This window comes from Bos mutus, chromosome 19 (assembly GCF_027580195.1).
Source record: "Bos mutus isolate GX-2022 chromosome 19, NWIPB_WYAK_1.1, whole genome shotgun sequence".
In the NCBI taxonomy this organism is placed as follows: Eukaryota; Metazoa; Chordata; class Mammalia; order Artiodactyla; family Bovidae; genus Bos; species Bos mutus.
This window is the reverse complement of record NC_091635.1, coordinates 26,493,618-26,507,688: the sequence shown is the minus strand read 5'-3', so window position 1 is coordinate 26,507,688 and position 14,071 is coordinate 26,493,618. Positions and strand designations below refer to the sequence as shown.

Here is a 14,071-nt window from a genome sequence, read left to right as displayed (position 1 = left end):
AGACGTGGGGTTGAATAGTTTTTCAGGTGCCTTCCACTTAAACATTCTATGAAACAGGACTGCAGCTGAGTTGGTAAGTGCCACTACACTGGCAGGGCTTCCCAGGTGGCACTAGTGGTACAGAACCTGCCTGCCAATGCAGGAGACAGACAAATTCGATCCCTGGGTTGGGGAAGATCCCCTGGAGAAGGGCGTGGCAACCAACTCCAATACTTTTTTTTTTTTCAACTCCAGTATTCTTGCCTGGAGAATCCCATGGACAGAGGAGCCTGGCAGGCTACAGTTCACAGGGTTGCAAAGCGTCAGAGGTGACTGAAGTGACTTAGCACGCACACACTACAGTGAAAAGGGAACCCTGGTTGGCAATGCCCAGCACCTGGCTCTGAGAGTATTGAAAAGGCGGATCCCGTCAGCAGCTCCACAGATCTGAATGAGGTCCTGGGGAGTAAGCTTCAGCAGATCAGTGCCTGAGAAATCAGACAGGGCTAGATTAGGGGAAGAGAGGCCAGAGACCAAGGGTGGCAAGGGATACGGTCCACTATTAGTCTACAAATAGCCCTAGTATATCCAGACGTGGGAGTCAGACTTGGATTCAAATTCCACCTCTGCCACTGGCTAGATATGTGCCCTTGGGCAAGTTATTTAGCCTCTCTGAGCCCTGTCCTCAGAGGTAATTATAAATTGTACGAGATAATCCACAAGAAGAGAGCCTAGCAAGCATTATGCTGTGTCAACAATTAGTTCTAAATAAAAGTTAGTTTAAGGACACAGAGCAAGCCAGGACAGACAGGCTTCCTGCTTGAGTGCCCTCAGTCCCCTCCAGGTCTGGTCCCTACCTGTGGACCAGATCCCAGCCTCACCAGTGAAACTGGCCAGCAACCGCCAGTAGCTGGAGAACCAGTGCCGATGAGCAACCACTGCTGTGTCTCTAGGATGGAGGCTCCGGGGTTCAGACCCTGAGGCATAAAGAGTGGTCCAAGTGACACCATGGTCCCATGGACTGAGAACAAGGTGGAGGGGAAACATCCCTGCCTTTGGGGGTCCCAAGTCTGAGAAGGGAGGCTCATCCTGCCCAAGGGACGTGCCCAATGCCATCAGGCAACCATTTTGCGATCTGTGGCCATACCACATCTGTCCACCAGGGGGCAGGGCCACCCTATTATGGAGAAAGAGGGAACTGCTGAGAAGGCTTTGGAAGAGTTGGGGGTAGGGGGAAGACTCACAAGAGCTAGGCTGCCCCCCAAGGTGTCCAAGGCGAATGATGGTGAGGAGCAGAGCCTATGGGGGAGCAGGGAGTCTGGCTCAGAGGAGCAGGGTGGCCAGTCTCCTACCCCCACTTCCCTAGGCCTGTCCTGGTGTCACCCAGTTGTTCCCCAGAAGCTCCCTCAGTGGCACCCCTGGGCCTGCCCCTCGCTGGCCTCCTGAGTTGAGGGCTTCTCTCTTCACTCTCACCCCAGGGGCTGATAGGAGGTGTTTATCCTGCCTCACCTCTCCAGGGACAGGAGCTTGCAGGAGTGGGGAGAGGTCAGAGCAAAAGGGCTCAGAGGCAGGTGGGCCCCTGAAATGGGCTCTGGCCACGGTGAACACTGTGGGGCAAACAAACAGCAAGGTTAGCCTGGACATTCAGGAGTGCAGTGGTGACTGTTGGCAGGCCTTGGGCCAAACTTGGTCCCTGCCCCAGGAGCCCCTCACAGGTAGATCAGATTTCCACACAATGAAGAGAGTTAAACTAGCCTCAGGTCTGGCTGGGAGTTGGGGAACTTCTGGAGGAGCTACAGCAGCAAGGGAGATGCACCAGGAAGAGGGAGCAGAAGTCGGGTAGTCGCAGCAGCAGGGCACAGGAGAGGCAGGCTGTGAGCGTCTGCTCCTGGGAACCGTCAACTATAGGCACTGCAGTTTGTCCTCGCAGGAAACGGGGACTCACTGGTGTGTATGTGGGGGTGCTGATGATCATGCAGAGAGCCGCAACACCTGAGGCCTCAGTTTCCCCACGTGTACAATGAGGATGTTTTCTCCCCCCCGGCCCCCACTGCCCAGCACACATACCTCCATGAAGATGGTGCTCTCACAGGCTGTCTGATAGTTGTTTCTCTCATGCACGGGCTGTTTCTCAATCTTCTCCCGGTCAGTTTTCAGTTTCCGGTCAGCTCCTTTGGGCTGCAGGAGGATGACAAGGAAATGTCAGCATTCCCCTCCTTACCTGCCCACTTCTCATGACAGGAAGGGCTCTGAGAAAGAGACCAAGCCCCATCCGTCTGTGTACAGAGAAGGAAACAGTCCCAGGTCCAGGGTCTGCAGGCTGAGTGAGGGTCTACCCCAATGCCAAGTCAGATCCACACAGCCAGCAAGGCAGGGTGACAGCCCTGAGAGGGAGGGAGGGAAGGAGGGGAAAGGGCCCCATGCTGCCCGCACCTTAAACACCTTGAGGAGGCAGCCAGCTGAATGCAGGTGCTCCAGCGGAAGCTCCTTGTCACTGGGCTTGAAAGTGTCGATCTGGAGGCAGAAGGGGATGCTTTTCTCCCCAACTTTTTTCCGAGTGAACTTGGTGCTGATGCAGTGAACCTGAGGTGGAAAAGAAGGGTGACTATCTAGGTCCTGCCCATATTCAAGGGATCTCACCTGAAACCTGCTACCTGTCTGCCACCTGTCAGCCACAGCAACTTTCCATCCCCAACCAGTGTCTATTCTTAAGGTATACCTTATTAGGTTCTTTCCCTGGTTCAAAATCCCTCAGTGTCTCCTTAAGACTATGAGACGAGAAGCAAAGTCCCTAACCGTGGCATTCAAGCACCTTAAAGAGACAAGTCAAGCCTTTCTGCCTGGCTGCTCTTCTTCCCATCAATGAACCCACTGACCCACTCATCTAGCCTACTTATCACCCCAATACACCTGCATAGCTGTCCCTAGAGTCCTCTACTGGGAAAGCTCTCTCTGCTCACACTTGAGCCCATACATTCCATTCCAGGGTAAAGTTACCAGTTCAAAATTTATCTAAATTGAGTGTCCTGTATTTTATTTGCTAAACCTAGCAGTCTACTCTAGGAAGCCTTCCTGATCTGCACAACCACTACAGTGGTTGTGATTGCCTTCCTGCAATCTTGTGAAGAACAGTTAAAGAATCCAACTTTACAGGTAGGGAAGCTGAGGCTCGTAGAGATTACATTACCCAGGCAAGGTCCATGCCAAGAAGTAGTGGAACTGAAATTGTGCCATATCCACCTGGCTCCTCGTCCAGGTGCTTAGAGTACAGAGGACATTCAAAAAAGGGACTTATATGTGAATTTTGACAATACTTTTTATTATAAAAGGAAATCTATTCAACATAGAAGATGCAAGGGGGCTTCCCTGGCAGCTCAGCTGGTAAAGAATCTGCCTGCAATGCAGGAGACCCCAGTTCAATCCCTGAGTCGGGAAGATCCCCTGTAGAAGGGATAGGCTACCCACACCTGTATTCTCGGGCTTCCTGGTGGCTCAGATGGTAAAGAATCTGCCTGCAATGTGGAAGACCTGGGTTCATATCCCTGGGTTGGGAAGATTCCCTGGAGGAGGACATGGCAACCCACTCCAGTATTCTTGCCTGGCAGGCTACACAGTGCATCAGGTCGCAGAGTCAGGACTGAGCAACTAAGTACAGTACAGCACTGAAAAAGTACAAAGGATACAGGCATCTCCATCACCCCACCACTCACAGAGAGTACTGTTAACATTCAAGTATTGTTTCTTTCTATCTTTTCTCTGCGCAAGAAAAAAACACAACTTTTATATACACACACTTTTATTTTTGCAAAATAGAAATCAAACATTAAACACAAGTCTACATTCTGCCTTTACGTATGGGAAAGCAGTTTCTCTTGTCATGAAATATTTCTAAGACATCATTTTTTTTTCCAAGACATCATTATAATGGCTACACAATTTCCATTATAAACTACTAAACACCTATTTCAAAGTCCACCCTTATCTGATGGACATTTTGATTAATATCTTTTAATATAAAAAATGGCAGGGGCATGAATAGCTGCTAAAAATGGCTTATTCAGCACTGCAGAGGTAGGCTGGGAAAATAGCTGAATATTAAATTTAATAAAATTTGCCCACATACTTACTAAATTTACATCAATTTGTAAGTTGTCTGTTTTTGCCAGTTTGCATGTGTGTGTGTGTGTGTGTGTGTGTGTATAGTTGTTTAATCATCAAGTCATGTCTGACTCTTTGCAACACATGGACTGTAGCCTGCCATTCCTTTGTCCATGGGATTTCCCAGGCTAGAATACTGGAGTAGATTGCCATTTTCTTCTCCAGGGGATCTTCCTGACCCAGGGATTGAAGGCATATCTCCTGCATTGGCAGGTGGATTCTTTACCATTGAACCACCAAGGAAGCTGTGTGTGTGTGTACATATATACATGTAGTTTTAATTAGCATTATTAACATTTTGTGAGTTTGAACTGTCTACTTGTATTAGCAATTTGTATCTTTCTTTATAAATTGCTTATATCCTTTGCCAATTTTTCTATTGAGCTTTCATATACTTTTTCTTTTTAATGTATGAGAATTTTTATATATTTAAAATATAACATCATGTATGTTATATGTGGCAACTGTTTTCCCCATGTGATGTCTCCTTTTAATCTTGCCTGCACTTTGCAGACCATTACTTTCTATGAATCTAAATTCTGTCCTGTGTCTTGTCATTTCTTCCATCACCTTAATGTTTAACAAGTCCTTCCCTACGGTGACATTCAATCAAATGTGTCCACCTTTGTTCTTCATGGTGCTTTCTGGAAGTGATTCATTCTTATTACCTCCTCTGACCTCCACCCAAGCTCACCTTTCTTTTCCATATAGGCTGCTGCCACCCTCATCTGACCTCCAGCCTCCTTCCTGTCCCAGCCTCAGACTCACTTGCAGGAAGAGAGAGGTCCTCTTGGTCGGGTCCCAATAAAACTCCACGGTGTTCAGTTGTGAGGGCAGCACTTGGGGTTCCAGCACCCCCACAGACAGAGGGATATCTGCAGGCACAGATTGGCAGGCAGGGAGCAGGGCTCAGCACCACCGCCCGCCCCATCCACAGGGGCCTCTAAGCCAGACAGCAGCCCTGAAGGGCCCTGGTCCCTCCCCAGTCACTTATGTCCAGGATACGGTCCCCCAGGCCACCTCCTCCAGTCCAGCTGTTGCTGCTCAGTGTACTGCAGGCGCCGGTCGTGGAAAACCACACGCACCATGCTCTGTGGGCACAGGAGGGTGCCGTGGCATTTGGGAACCAGCTCCCACCTCTGGGACAAACCAACCTTGCCAGCCTCTCCCTTACCTTCCCTCCCACCCACATGGGGCAAAAGGACTTAGAATAACTAGATCTGTGTCCAGAGGCCACCTGCCACTCAACAAGCAGTGAAACTGAGGAAGTAACCTAGAGCTTCAGTTTCCTCATCTGTAAAATGGAGGAGTTAATCCCTTTGCACTCAGTCACTCTTTCTTCACAGCACTTAGCAGTTTGCGATTTGTAAATCAACTTGTAATCGTATCTAAATTGTTCAATGACATGTTTGTCTCAGTAGAACGCAAGTCCCCGAGGAAAGAAGCCACATCTGTCTCTTTACCCCTGAATCTCTAGTGCATAGAACAGTTTCTGGCAAAGAACGGGAGCTAAATAAAAACTTTTTTTTTCCTGAGAGATGGAATCATGTGTGTGAATAATGCTATGTAAATGTATTTCTAAATCCTGGTTCTGCTATTTACTGGCTCTGTGTCCTTGAGAAAATAATACTTCATCTCACTGTGCCTTTTTCCTCAACAATTCCCGCCACCACTGAGCTGTTGTGAAGGTCAAAAGAAAAGGTGGACGTGAGCGGGTTCTACTTGAGAATGACATCACTGTGGTGACACTGGCTTCCTGCCAGAGGGAGAGTCATAGCCAGCCTTTGCCAGTTCTGGGAGTGGAGGCACTTGCCTTCAGCAGCCGGGGCTCCTGAGTGGCATCGACCAGTTTGGGGTTGCAGAGCATCTGTACCTCATAGGACTGGCCTAGGAGAAATTGAGGGGAAGTGGGCACCCCTCTCAGGGGCAGAGAGGCTGCCTGCCACCCCCAGCCCACCCCAGGTCCAGCCTCCCACTAGCACCCCGCTCGCCCCTCTCCATCCCCAGGCCCAGAGCACCCTGGTTCACCTGTGCCAGCGAAGTGGCTGCACAGAGCACATACTGGAACACGGGGCAGGGCTGCTCCGCTCGGGGGATGTTGGCCAGCTCTTCCTGAGAGAGGAAGGCACGGCTGGCTTCTGCCCTGTCCACCCCCTCCTCCAAGAGGCTTTGACTCTTTCTGCCAGATTCACCCTCCAGGGAGCCTACAGTTTGCTGAAGCAGGTACCCCTACAGCAGCCAGGGCCTAAGGGGTCCCCATTCAGCTGCTCTGGCCTCCAGCAGACATCCCTCAAGGTGCAAATCCCCAACACTACAATATTTGCAAACATCTGCCATCAATTTGGAGAAGGAAATGGCAACCCACTCCAGTATTCTTGGCCTGGAGAATTCCATGGACAGAGGAGCCTGGTGGGCTACAGTCCATGGGGTTGCAAAGAGTCAGACACGAATAAGCGACTAACACACACACACACACCAAATTGGGCTTCCCTGGTGGCTCAGAGGTTAAAGTGTCTGCTTCCAATGCAGGAGACCCGGGTTCCATCCCTGGGTCAGGAAGATCCCCTGGAGAAGGAAGTGGCAATTTGCAACCTCAAGGCTTGCCTGATGGCCAGTGACTGCCCAACATGTGTCCTGAGTGGGTGGGTGGTTAGGGTGCTTTGAGATGTCCTGGGACCCACTAAATTCCAGATACATTTGACCATTTCCCAGTGGGTTCGCAAAGAGTTGGATATGACTGAGCATGCACGCCCTGACCAACCACCCTCCAAGAGCAGGAAGCCCAAAATCTTCAGCTTGAAACAGATGGCCCTACTGTGTCCATCACAAATCAGATCAGGGCCTTCCTCGGGGGCTGGAGGGAGGGGTTCTGGCCCTTACCTGAGCAAGCTGCTTGGCGGCCCACGGTACAGCTCCCTGGGGCTCGGCCACAGGTGCTCCAGCTGGTTGTGCCAAAACAGCATCTGGGAGAGCGAGCAGGACCAGCTGTGTCGCAGAGAGCTCAGCACTGGGTTGGGCTGGACCCCCTGGGCCATCCACCTGGGGCCCCAGGCTTTATACACAGGCAGGGACACACAGAAGGGTGGGGCAAGGCTTCAGCCCCTTATTGGCTGAGCAACCAGGGCTCCAGGAAACTCAGGACCTGTTAGGCAGCCCAAGCTGCCCAGGGGGGGAAAGGAGAAATGATGTCCCTAGGGCTCCCCACCAATCATTAACTCAAAGGGGAGACAGTTTTGCAGCAAAACCAGTCACAGGGATGGATATCCACTAACCCCACCTTCAACGTTCCCCAAGAGGCCCAGGAACCATGAGGGGCACCCTGGAGCTAAGAGATTAGCTCCAGATACATAAGCCAAGATGATTCCTGGAGACCGACTGCCTGGACCCCTCACAGGACGCTATGGGGGCTAGGAGCCTGACCACTCCAGGAGACAGGACAAACAGACACACAGCGTCACGTGGACCTACAAAGGGCCTTTGCTCCCCCTGGCCTCCCCCTGGCCACCCCCCAGCCTCCCCCCATAGAGGGGCAGTGATGGCCCAGCACCTGTCCTGTCACTGGGGGCTGCCTGGCTAGGGGACTGGAGTTTACAGAATATAGTCCAGCTTGCTTTGGAGACAGCTCAGGGTGGTGATGGGAAGGAGAGCACACCCGTGAAGGGGGGTGGGCCTGGGAGTGCCCCCTCCCTGGGGAGGCAGAAGGAGAGGGGGTCCAGCTGGGCGCTCTGCCCTGGGGCGTGGGGCAGGCTGTGTTTGTGGATGGCCCCCTCCCCAGGAAGGCAGAAGGGGAGGGGGTCCAGCTGGGCGCTCTGCCCTGGGGTGTGGAGCAGGCTGTGTTTGTGGATGGCTCCCTTCCTCGGGCTCAGCTCCCGTTGTCACTGTACACAGTCAGCCCCAGCCCGCTGCCCCCACCTCCCACTACTGTATTTGGTGTAAACAGATAAGGGCGTTTCAGAGAGCAGACACAGGGCTCCAAAGATGTGGCCTGACCTCCTGTGACCCTAACTATCAAGGCTTTGTGATTCTGGCAACCCCTCCTCAGAGGAAGGGAGAAGGAAAACCAAAGAGTATGCCTCCCTCCCCGCCAACCCCCACTCCCCCCACACACACACAATGGGCTGGGTTCCTCCAGGTACCTGGCCCCCCAGTCCTGTACCTACATTCTTCTCCTATGAAGCCAGACCAAAGGAGAAAAGGGGATGGGAACATTCCTGCCAATGGGGGCCAAAGAAACTTTGAGTCCCCAAGATCCCCATTAAGACCCCTAAGACTTCAAGACTCACCCATTGCCCAAAGCTGGATTCAAGACCAGAAGATCCCCACCATGGGACCCTCCAAGGCTGGACAGAGCAAGATACCAAGAAAGCCAGAGGAAGGGGCTAGGAAGGGTGAGGAGGCAGGGCGTGGCCCTGGTCTGGGTGGAGCAGGATGAGGAAGTGGCAGTGGGGTGAAGGAATGAGTAGGTGGTGGGAGGTGGTTTGTTATGGAGGATGGAAGTAGAAAAGGCGGAGACTGGTGTGGACCCCTCAGAGGACACCACCAGGAGCTGGTCTGGGGAGGGGGACTGCACCACAGGCATGCAGTATCTTAATTCCCCCTCGAGTGACCGAACCCCTGCGCCCTGTAATGGAAGGCTTAGCTGGACCGGCAGAGAAGTCCCAAAGCATGATATGTTTTTTTAAGGTGGATTTTTTTTCACATCCAAACAGCTCTATCATTGTCTAGGCATGGCATAACTCGATCCTAATAATACCCTTGGGGTTATTCCTTACCCTAAGCCAAGAAAGTAACTTTTTTTTCTGTAAAAATTGCTAAGGAATAATTCACTGTCCTCCTCTAACCAAAATGTATTGTTTTGTTTTGTCTTTTATCCCAGGCAACATTCTAACCTGGAGAGTTAGAGTGTAAAGCCTACTGCTCCCTCAGAAGAAGAGGGGCTGAGAGGAGTGTCCCTCATCCATTCACTGAACCTACCTAGTAGTAGTAAGTGAAAGTCGCTCAGTCGTGTCTCTTTGAGACCCCAGGGACTGTAGACTGCTTGGCTCCTCTGTCCATGGAATTCTCCAGGCCAGAATACTGGAGTGGATAGCTGTTCCCTTCTCCAGGCAGGGACTCTTCCTGACCCAGGGATCAAAGTGTGGTCTCCTGCATTGCAGGTGGATTCTTTACCAGCTGGGCTACAATTATAGGCCAGTAGTAGTAGGGTGATTTCTTTTCCCAACAAACTGTTTCTGAGGCTTCTAGGTACGCAACTCCACAAGGCATCATACTGAACAGCAGCCCCTAGAGTTTGAGGAGGCACAGACCTGTCTTTGAGTCCCCAGCCTTGTATTCCTGAGAGTTCTTCTCACCATTAGGAAGTCTCACGTTGGAAAGGTACTCGGTTCATGTTTCAAAGTTACCGCCTCCTTTTTTTTATATACAATATATTTTAAAATTATTTATTTATTTTTGGCTGCACTTTGGTGCTGGGCGTGGGCTTTCTCTAGTTGTGGAGAGTGGGGGCTACTCTTCGTTGCAATGCGCAAGCTTGTGGCCCTGGGGCTTAGTTGCCCCATGGCGTGACTCATGTCCCCTGCATTGGCACACGGATTCTGAACCCTCAACCACCAAGGAAGTCCACTGTCTCCTTCTTAAAACCCTTCTGCCACCCGGCCAGTTGGCATTTATGTTCTCCATGTGTCTCAGCCCTTCACCAAATTCCTTCACAGCAGTCATCTGACATGCAGTTTATTCTTTGTTCACTTTGCTTAATGTCTGTTTTCCTATCAGAGTGGAAGTCCCTTGAAAGTAGAGACTAAGAGATGGGTTAGTGTTTAGGTTGAAGAGTATGTTTCTCGAGATAAACCCTGAGTGCAAGCACAGCTGTGTGGCTTTGGGTAAGAAACTAAACCTTTCTGAGGTTCGTGCTGAAACTATAAAAAGGGGATGATGAGAACCTCTACCCCACAGGGCTGGGTAATAATGAATGAGATGATAATTGAGTGCTCAGTAAATGTAGGTGTCTTTTTATTTATTTATTGTGGGCTCACTGCACAGTGTGTGGGATCAGGATCTCAAGTCCCTGACCAGGGGACCAGGGGACAGAACCCACATCACCTAGAGTGGAAATGGGGAGTCTTAACTAATGGACTGCCAGCAAAGTCCCAATATAGATGTCCTTTTCTCTATATATTTCCAGTGCCTAGTCCATTATACAGGTTAATTTATTTAACACTTGAAAGTGTAGGTTTATTTATATAACACACAAATGTAGAGGGTCTGCTTATTTAACAAACAGTTCTTTAGTGTTCAGTGTGACTTCAGAGTGCTTTTCCATCTACCTTCTAAGGTAAATGCTATTTTTTTCTATTATTCTATTATCACTGCCTACCTCCCCCCAATTATACAGATGGGGAAACTGAGGGTCCAAGAAATTAAGTTGCTACCTCAAGGTCACACAGCTAAGACAAGACACAGCCAGGGTTTGAACCCAGGCTGCCTGAACTACTACCCTTTCTCCTAATGACCATACTGTATGACACACTCTGCCTGACAAATGTGTATGGAATTCTGAAACGAGTCTCCAAGCAACACTCCAACTAGAGGAGCTGGAGAGTAAGGCCTACTCCCCCTCCTGCAAAGAAAGGGGCTGATGTGGGGATTTGAATGATAAGTGCATTCATTTATTCAACAGCTCTCAAAGAAGTATTGGACCCTGGAACCTGGATTCTGATGAGGGACTTCTGACCTTTCTGAGCTTCAGCCTCTCCAGCTGCACAATGGGGACAAAATGCTTTCTGTTCCACTCCTGGCCCGTGAGCTCTGAAGATGGCCAAATATGAATGACAGTGGCTGGGCTGCTGCGGTTGGTTTTGTAGAATGGGGGTTGGGGGACTAATGATGGCAGAGAGACAGGATACAGGATTGTGATTTCCTCAGGTGTGGCTATGACTTGAGAATTCCCTTGGGATGAGTAGCAGTGAAGGCTGCAAGGAAACAGCTTTTCTAGGGTATTCGATCTTCCAGGTCCCACTGCATCTTACGACCACCTCTTGAGATAAGAAGGTCCCAATTACAGTCTGTGCAATTTGCCCAAGGTTATTAGCTAGTGGCCAATACTTTGGCCACCTGATGAGAAGAACTGACTCATTGGAAAAGACCCTGATGCTGGGGAAGATTTGAAGGCAGGAGGAGAAGGGGACGACAGAGGATGAAATGGCATCACTGACTCGATGGACATGAGTTTGAGCAAGCTCTGAGAATTGATGATGGACAGGGAAGCCTGGCACACGTGCTGTGGTCCATGGAATCGCAAAGAATCAGACATGACTGAGCAACTGAACTGAACTGATTAGCTAGTGAGAGTGGGCTGGACCCTGAGTCACCTCACTGCCATGCACCCAGGCCAAAACAAGACTCGTTCCTGGCCATCCCCTTAGAAGGCTCTTAGCCCACTACTCTGGCTCTGTTTCCATGTTGCTGCCCCTGGGAACCAGAGAGATGTTCCTGTGACACAAGAATGACCATACCATCATCACTCTTGGTGACATTCTCAAGCTGGGCTATGAAAACCCCTGGGTAACCACACCCATCTTCAGGCATCAGTGGTACACAGTGGTTAGTGCTTGTTAAAAAATTTTTTTGGCTGTGCTAGGTCTTCATCATGGCATTCGGGCTTTCTCTAGTTGCGATACATGGGCTTAGTTGCCTCATGGCATGCGGGGTCTTAGCTCTGCGACCAGGGATTGAACCTGAGTTCCCTGCATTGGAAGATGGATTCTTAACCACTGGAGCATCAGGGAAAGTGCCTAAAATCATTTTTTAGTGGGAAAACTAATATGGATATTCTTGGATTCAAAAGCAAGGCTTTCACAAACACTTAATATAGAGCCTTGTCTTTAAATTCCTTTCCAGTCCTGGGTGAACCACTCTGCCCACCTGCTCCCTCCTCATGCCCCATGGTACCCCTAGATTGTTCACCTGGGTTCCCATGAGTGAGTCTGAGAAGCCTGTTTGTGCAGGAAAACCCATCTTCCTGGCCCAGCATCCACAGCCATTGGCCCACTTTCTTCTGCCTTTCCCTCTCACCACTCCCCTTCTCCCTTGCTTACAGTCCTGCACTTCCAGAACAGTCTGTTCTATTTCACACCTGGGCTTTGCCCAGGCTGTTCCCTCTGCCTTCCAGCCCTCTTGATGGCCTCTGTCAGCTCAGCTCAAGGCACATCTCTGTTCCCACTGCTCCCTACCCCCAAGTCTGTTCAGAGGGAACCCCTGTATTGTTGGCACTCTCTGGGTCAGGATTTACAAGAGGGCTTCAAAGGCAGTAAACAAGGACCTCCGGAGCCCAAAGCCTCTCTAGGCATTTAGTAGGACCCCATGGTTTAGATGTCACAAATGTAGACTCTTAAAGGCCCCACCTACATCTGCTAAATCGCTTCAGTCATGTCTGACTCTTGGCGACTCTATGGACTGTAGCCTGCCAGGCTCTGCTATCCATGGGATTATCCCAGCAAGAGTACTTGAGTGGGTTGCCATTTTCTCCTCCAGGGGATCTTCCTGACGCAGGGATCGAACTTGCCTCACTTGTGTCTCCAGCATTGGCAAGCAAGTCCTTTTACCACTGGCGCCCCCTGGGAAGCCCACCTACACGCTCCTATCCGAAAGATATACAGTGCTAGTTTCTGTGTGGCCTGCAGGGGGCGGTGTGGGTCCAGGCTGGCCCCGGGAACTCCAGCTGCTGTTTCAACAGTCTAGACAACCAGCCAGAAAATCTCTGCCCTGAAGGAGTTAATAAGCTGAACACTAAGGGAGGAGTTTTAGGCGGGCCCCATCCTGCCTGCCTCAACCTCTCTTTAACATCATCACCCTCATCGCTTCTCGGCCTTTTGGCTAAGATCAAGTGTAGTCACATCATCACCCTCATGCTTCTTTCACTTAATAAAGCCAGTCACCCTCACCTCTAACACCCGGATCCAGTTCCTTCCAGACTTCATCCTCCGGCTTTCCCACCAGGTCTCAGGGGCAGTCTGCACCCCAGTGTGTGCCCAGGGCCCCTCTGCAGCAAAAGAGCCTCCCTTAAGAGTTTGGGGGCCCCAGGTGCTCATATCTCCAAAAGTCTAACCCCTAACAGCCCCACCCCATCCACTGGGCTCCACCTCTTTGCTCACCCCAAAGTGATGACATTGCTGTTGCCTTGGTAACAGATGCTTTGTGGGTGGGTATGGGGAGACTTCAGGACATCAGAGGCATGGGGGAGGGGGCTGGGCAAACTGGTATAGGGCCTGGGAGGGGCAGCCGGGGGTTATGACTTCCCCACCACAGGCCGCCATCAGCCTTATGTCCCCAGCCTCAAGGAGAACAGAAACCGCATAGAAGGGGCATCTTCTTGGAAAGAGAGGCGTTCTCATTGGAGGAGAGGGAAACATCCCCCTCCCGGGAAAACAGGTCTTCAGGACAGTTCAGCCTGGTGGGGTGGGGGAGGGGCTGCACACACTGGAGCCCATGTTGTGCCCCTCCAGGGAGCCTGAGGCACAGAGGGAGGGGGCCACTCACTCAGGGCGCGTTAGGGACAGTGCCACAGGCAGTGGAAGGGTGGCTGTATGCCAGTGTCCCGAGCTCCAAGGGGTGGAGAGGCCCTCCTCCAGGCCCTGGGGACCTTGCTGTCCCAGAAGCCACAGCCAGGAAGTGTGTCAGGCACTTGCGTAAGAGCCTTCTATATTTCCATAAAATCATAATTACCGATGCCTGCCACGAGTCTTAGCTCATTAGAGTGGCATCTGCCTCTGGGGCCCATGGGGTGGGCTGGCAGGGGGACGTGAGGGAGATGGGACAAGGCCAGGCCTCTCACTGTGTTCTCTGCATTCCCAGCCCCACTGACCCTGGGCACTCTTCCTCTCCCCAGCTGGAGATGAGAACCCAGGCTTGGCCTCAACCATGACAAACGCCCCAACGT

The 14,071-nt window shown here is 51.2% G+C and overlaps 1 protein-coding gene across 1 annotated transcript; it reads right to left on the bottom strand.

Moving 5' to 3' along the window:
* Positions 1–942: 942 nt before the first annotated feature.
* On the bottom strand, positions 943–8,424 carry LOC102282182 (transcription factor CP2). The gene is given in 9 exon segments (XM_070357323.1): positions 943–2,157; positions 2,413–2,562; positions 4,906–5,012; positions 5,128–5,159; positions 5,161–5,228; positions 5,951–6,024; positions 6,114–6,249; positions 7,018–7,100; positions 8,421–8,424. Coding segments are annotated over 9 exon segments (861 nt in total). The 3' UTR covers positions 943–1,950.
* Between the last annotated feature and the right edge of the window lie 5,647 nt (positions 8,425–14,071).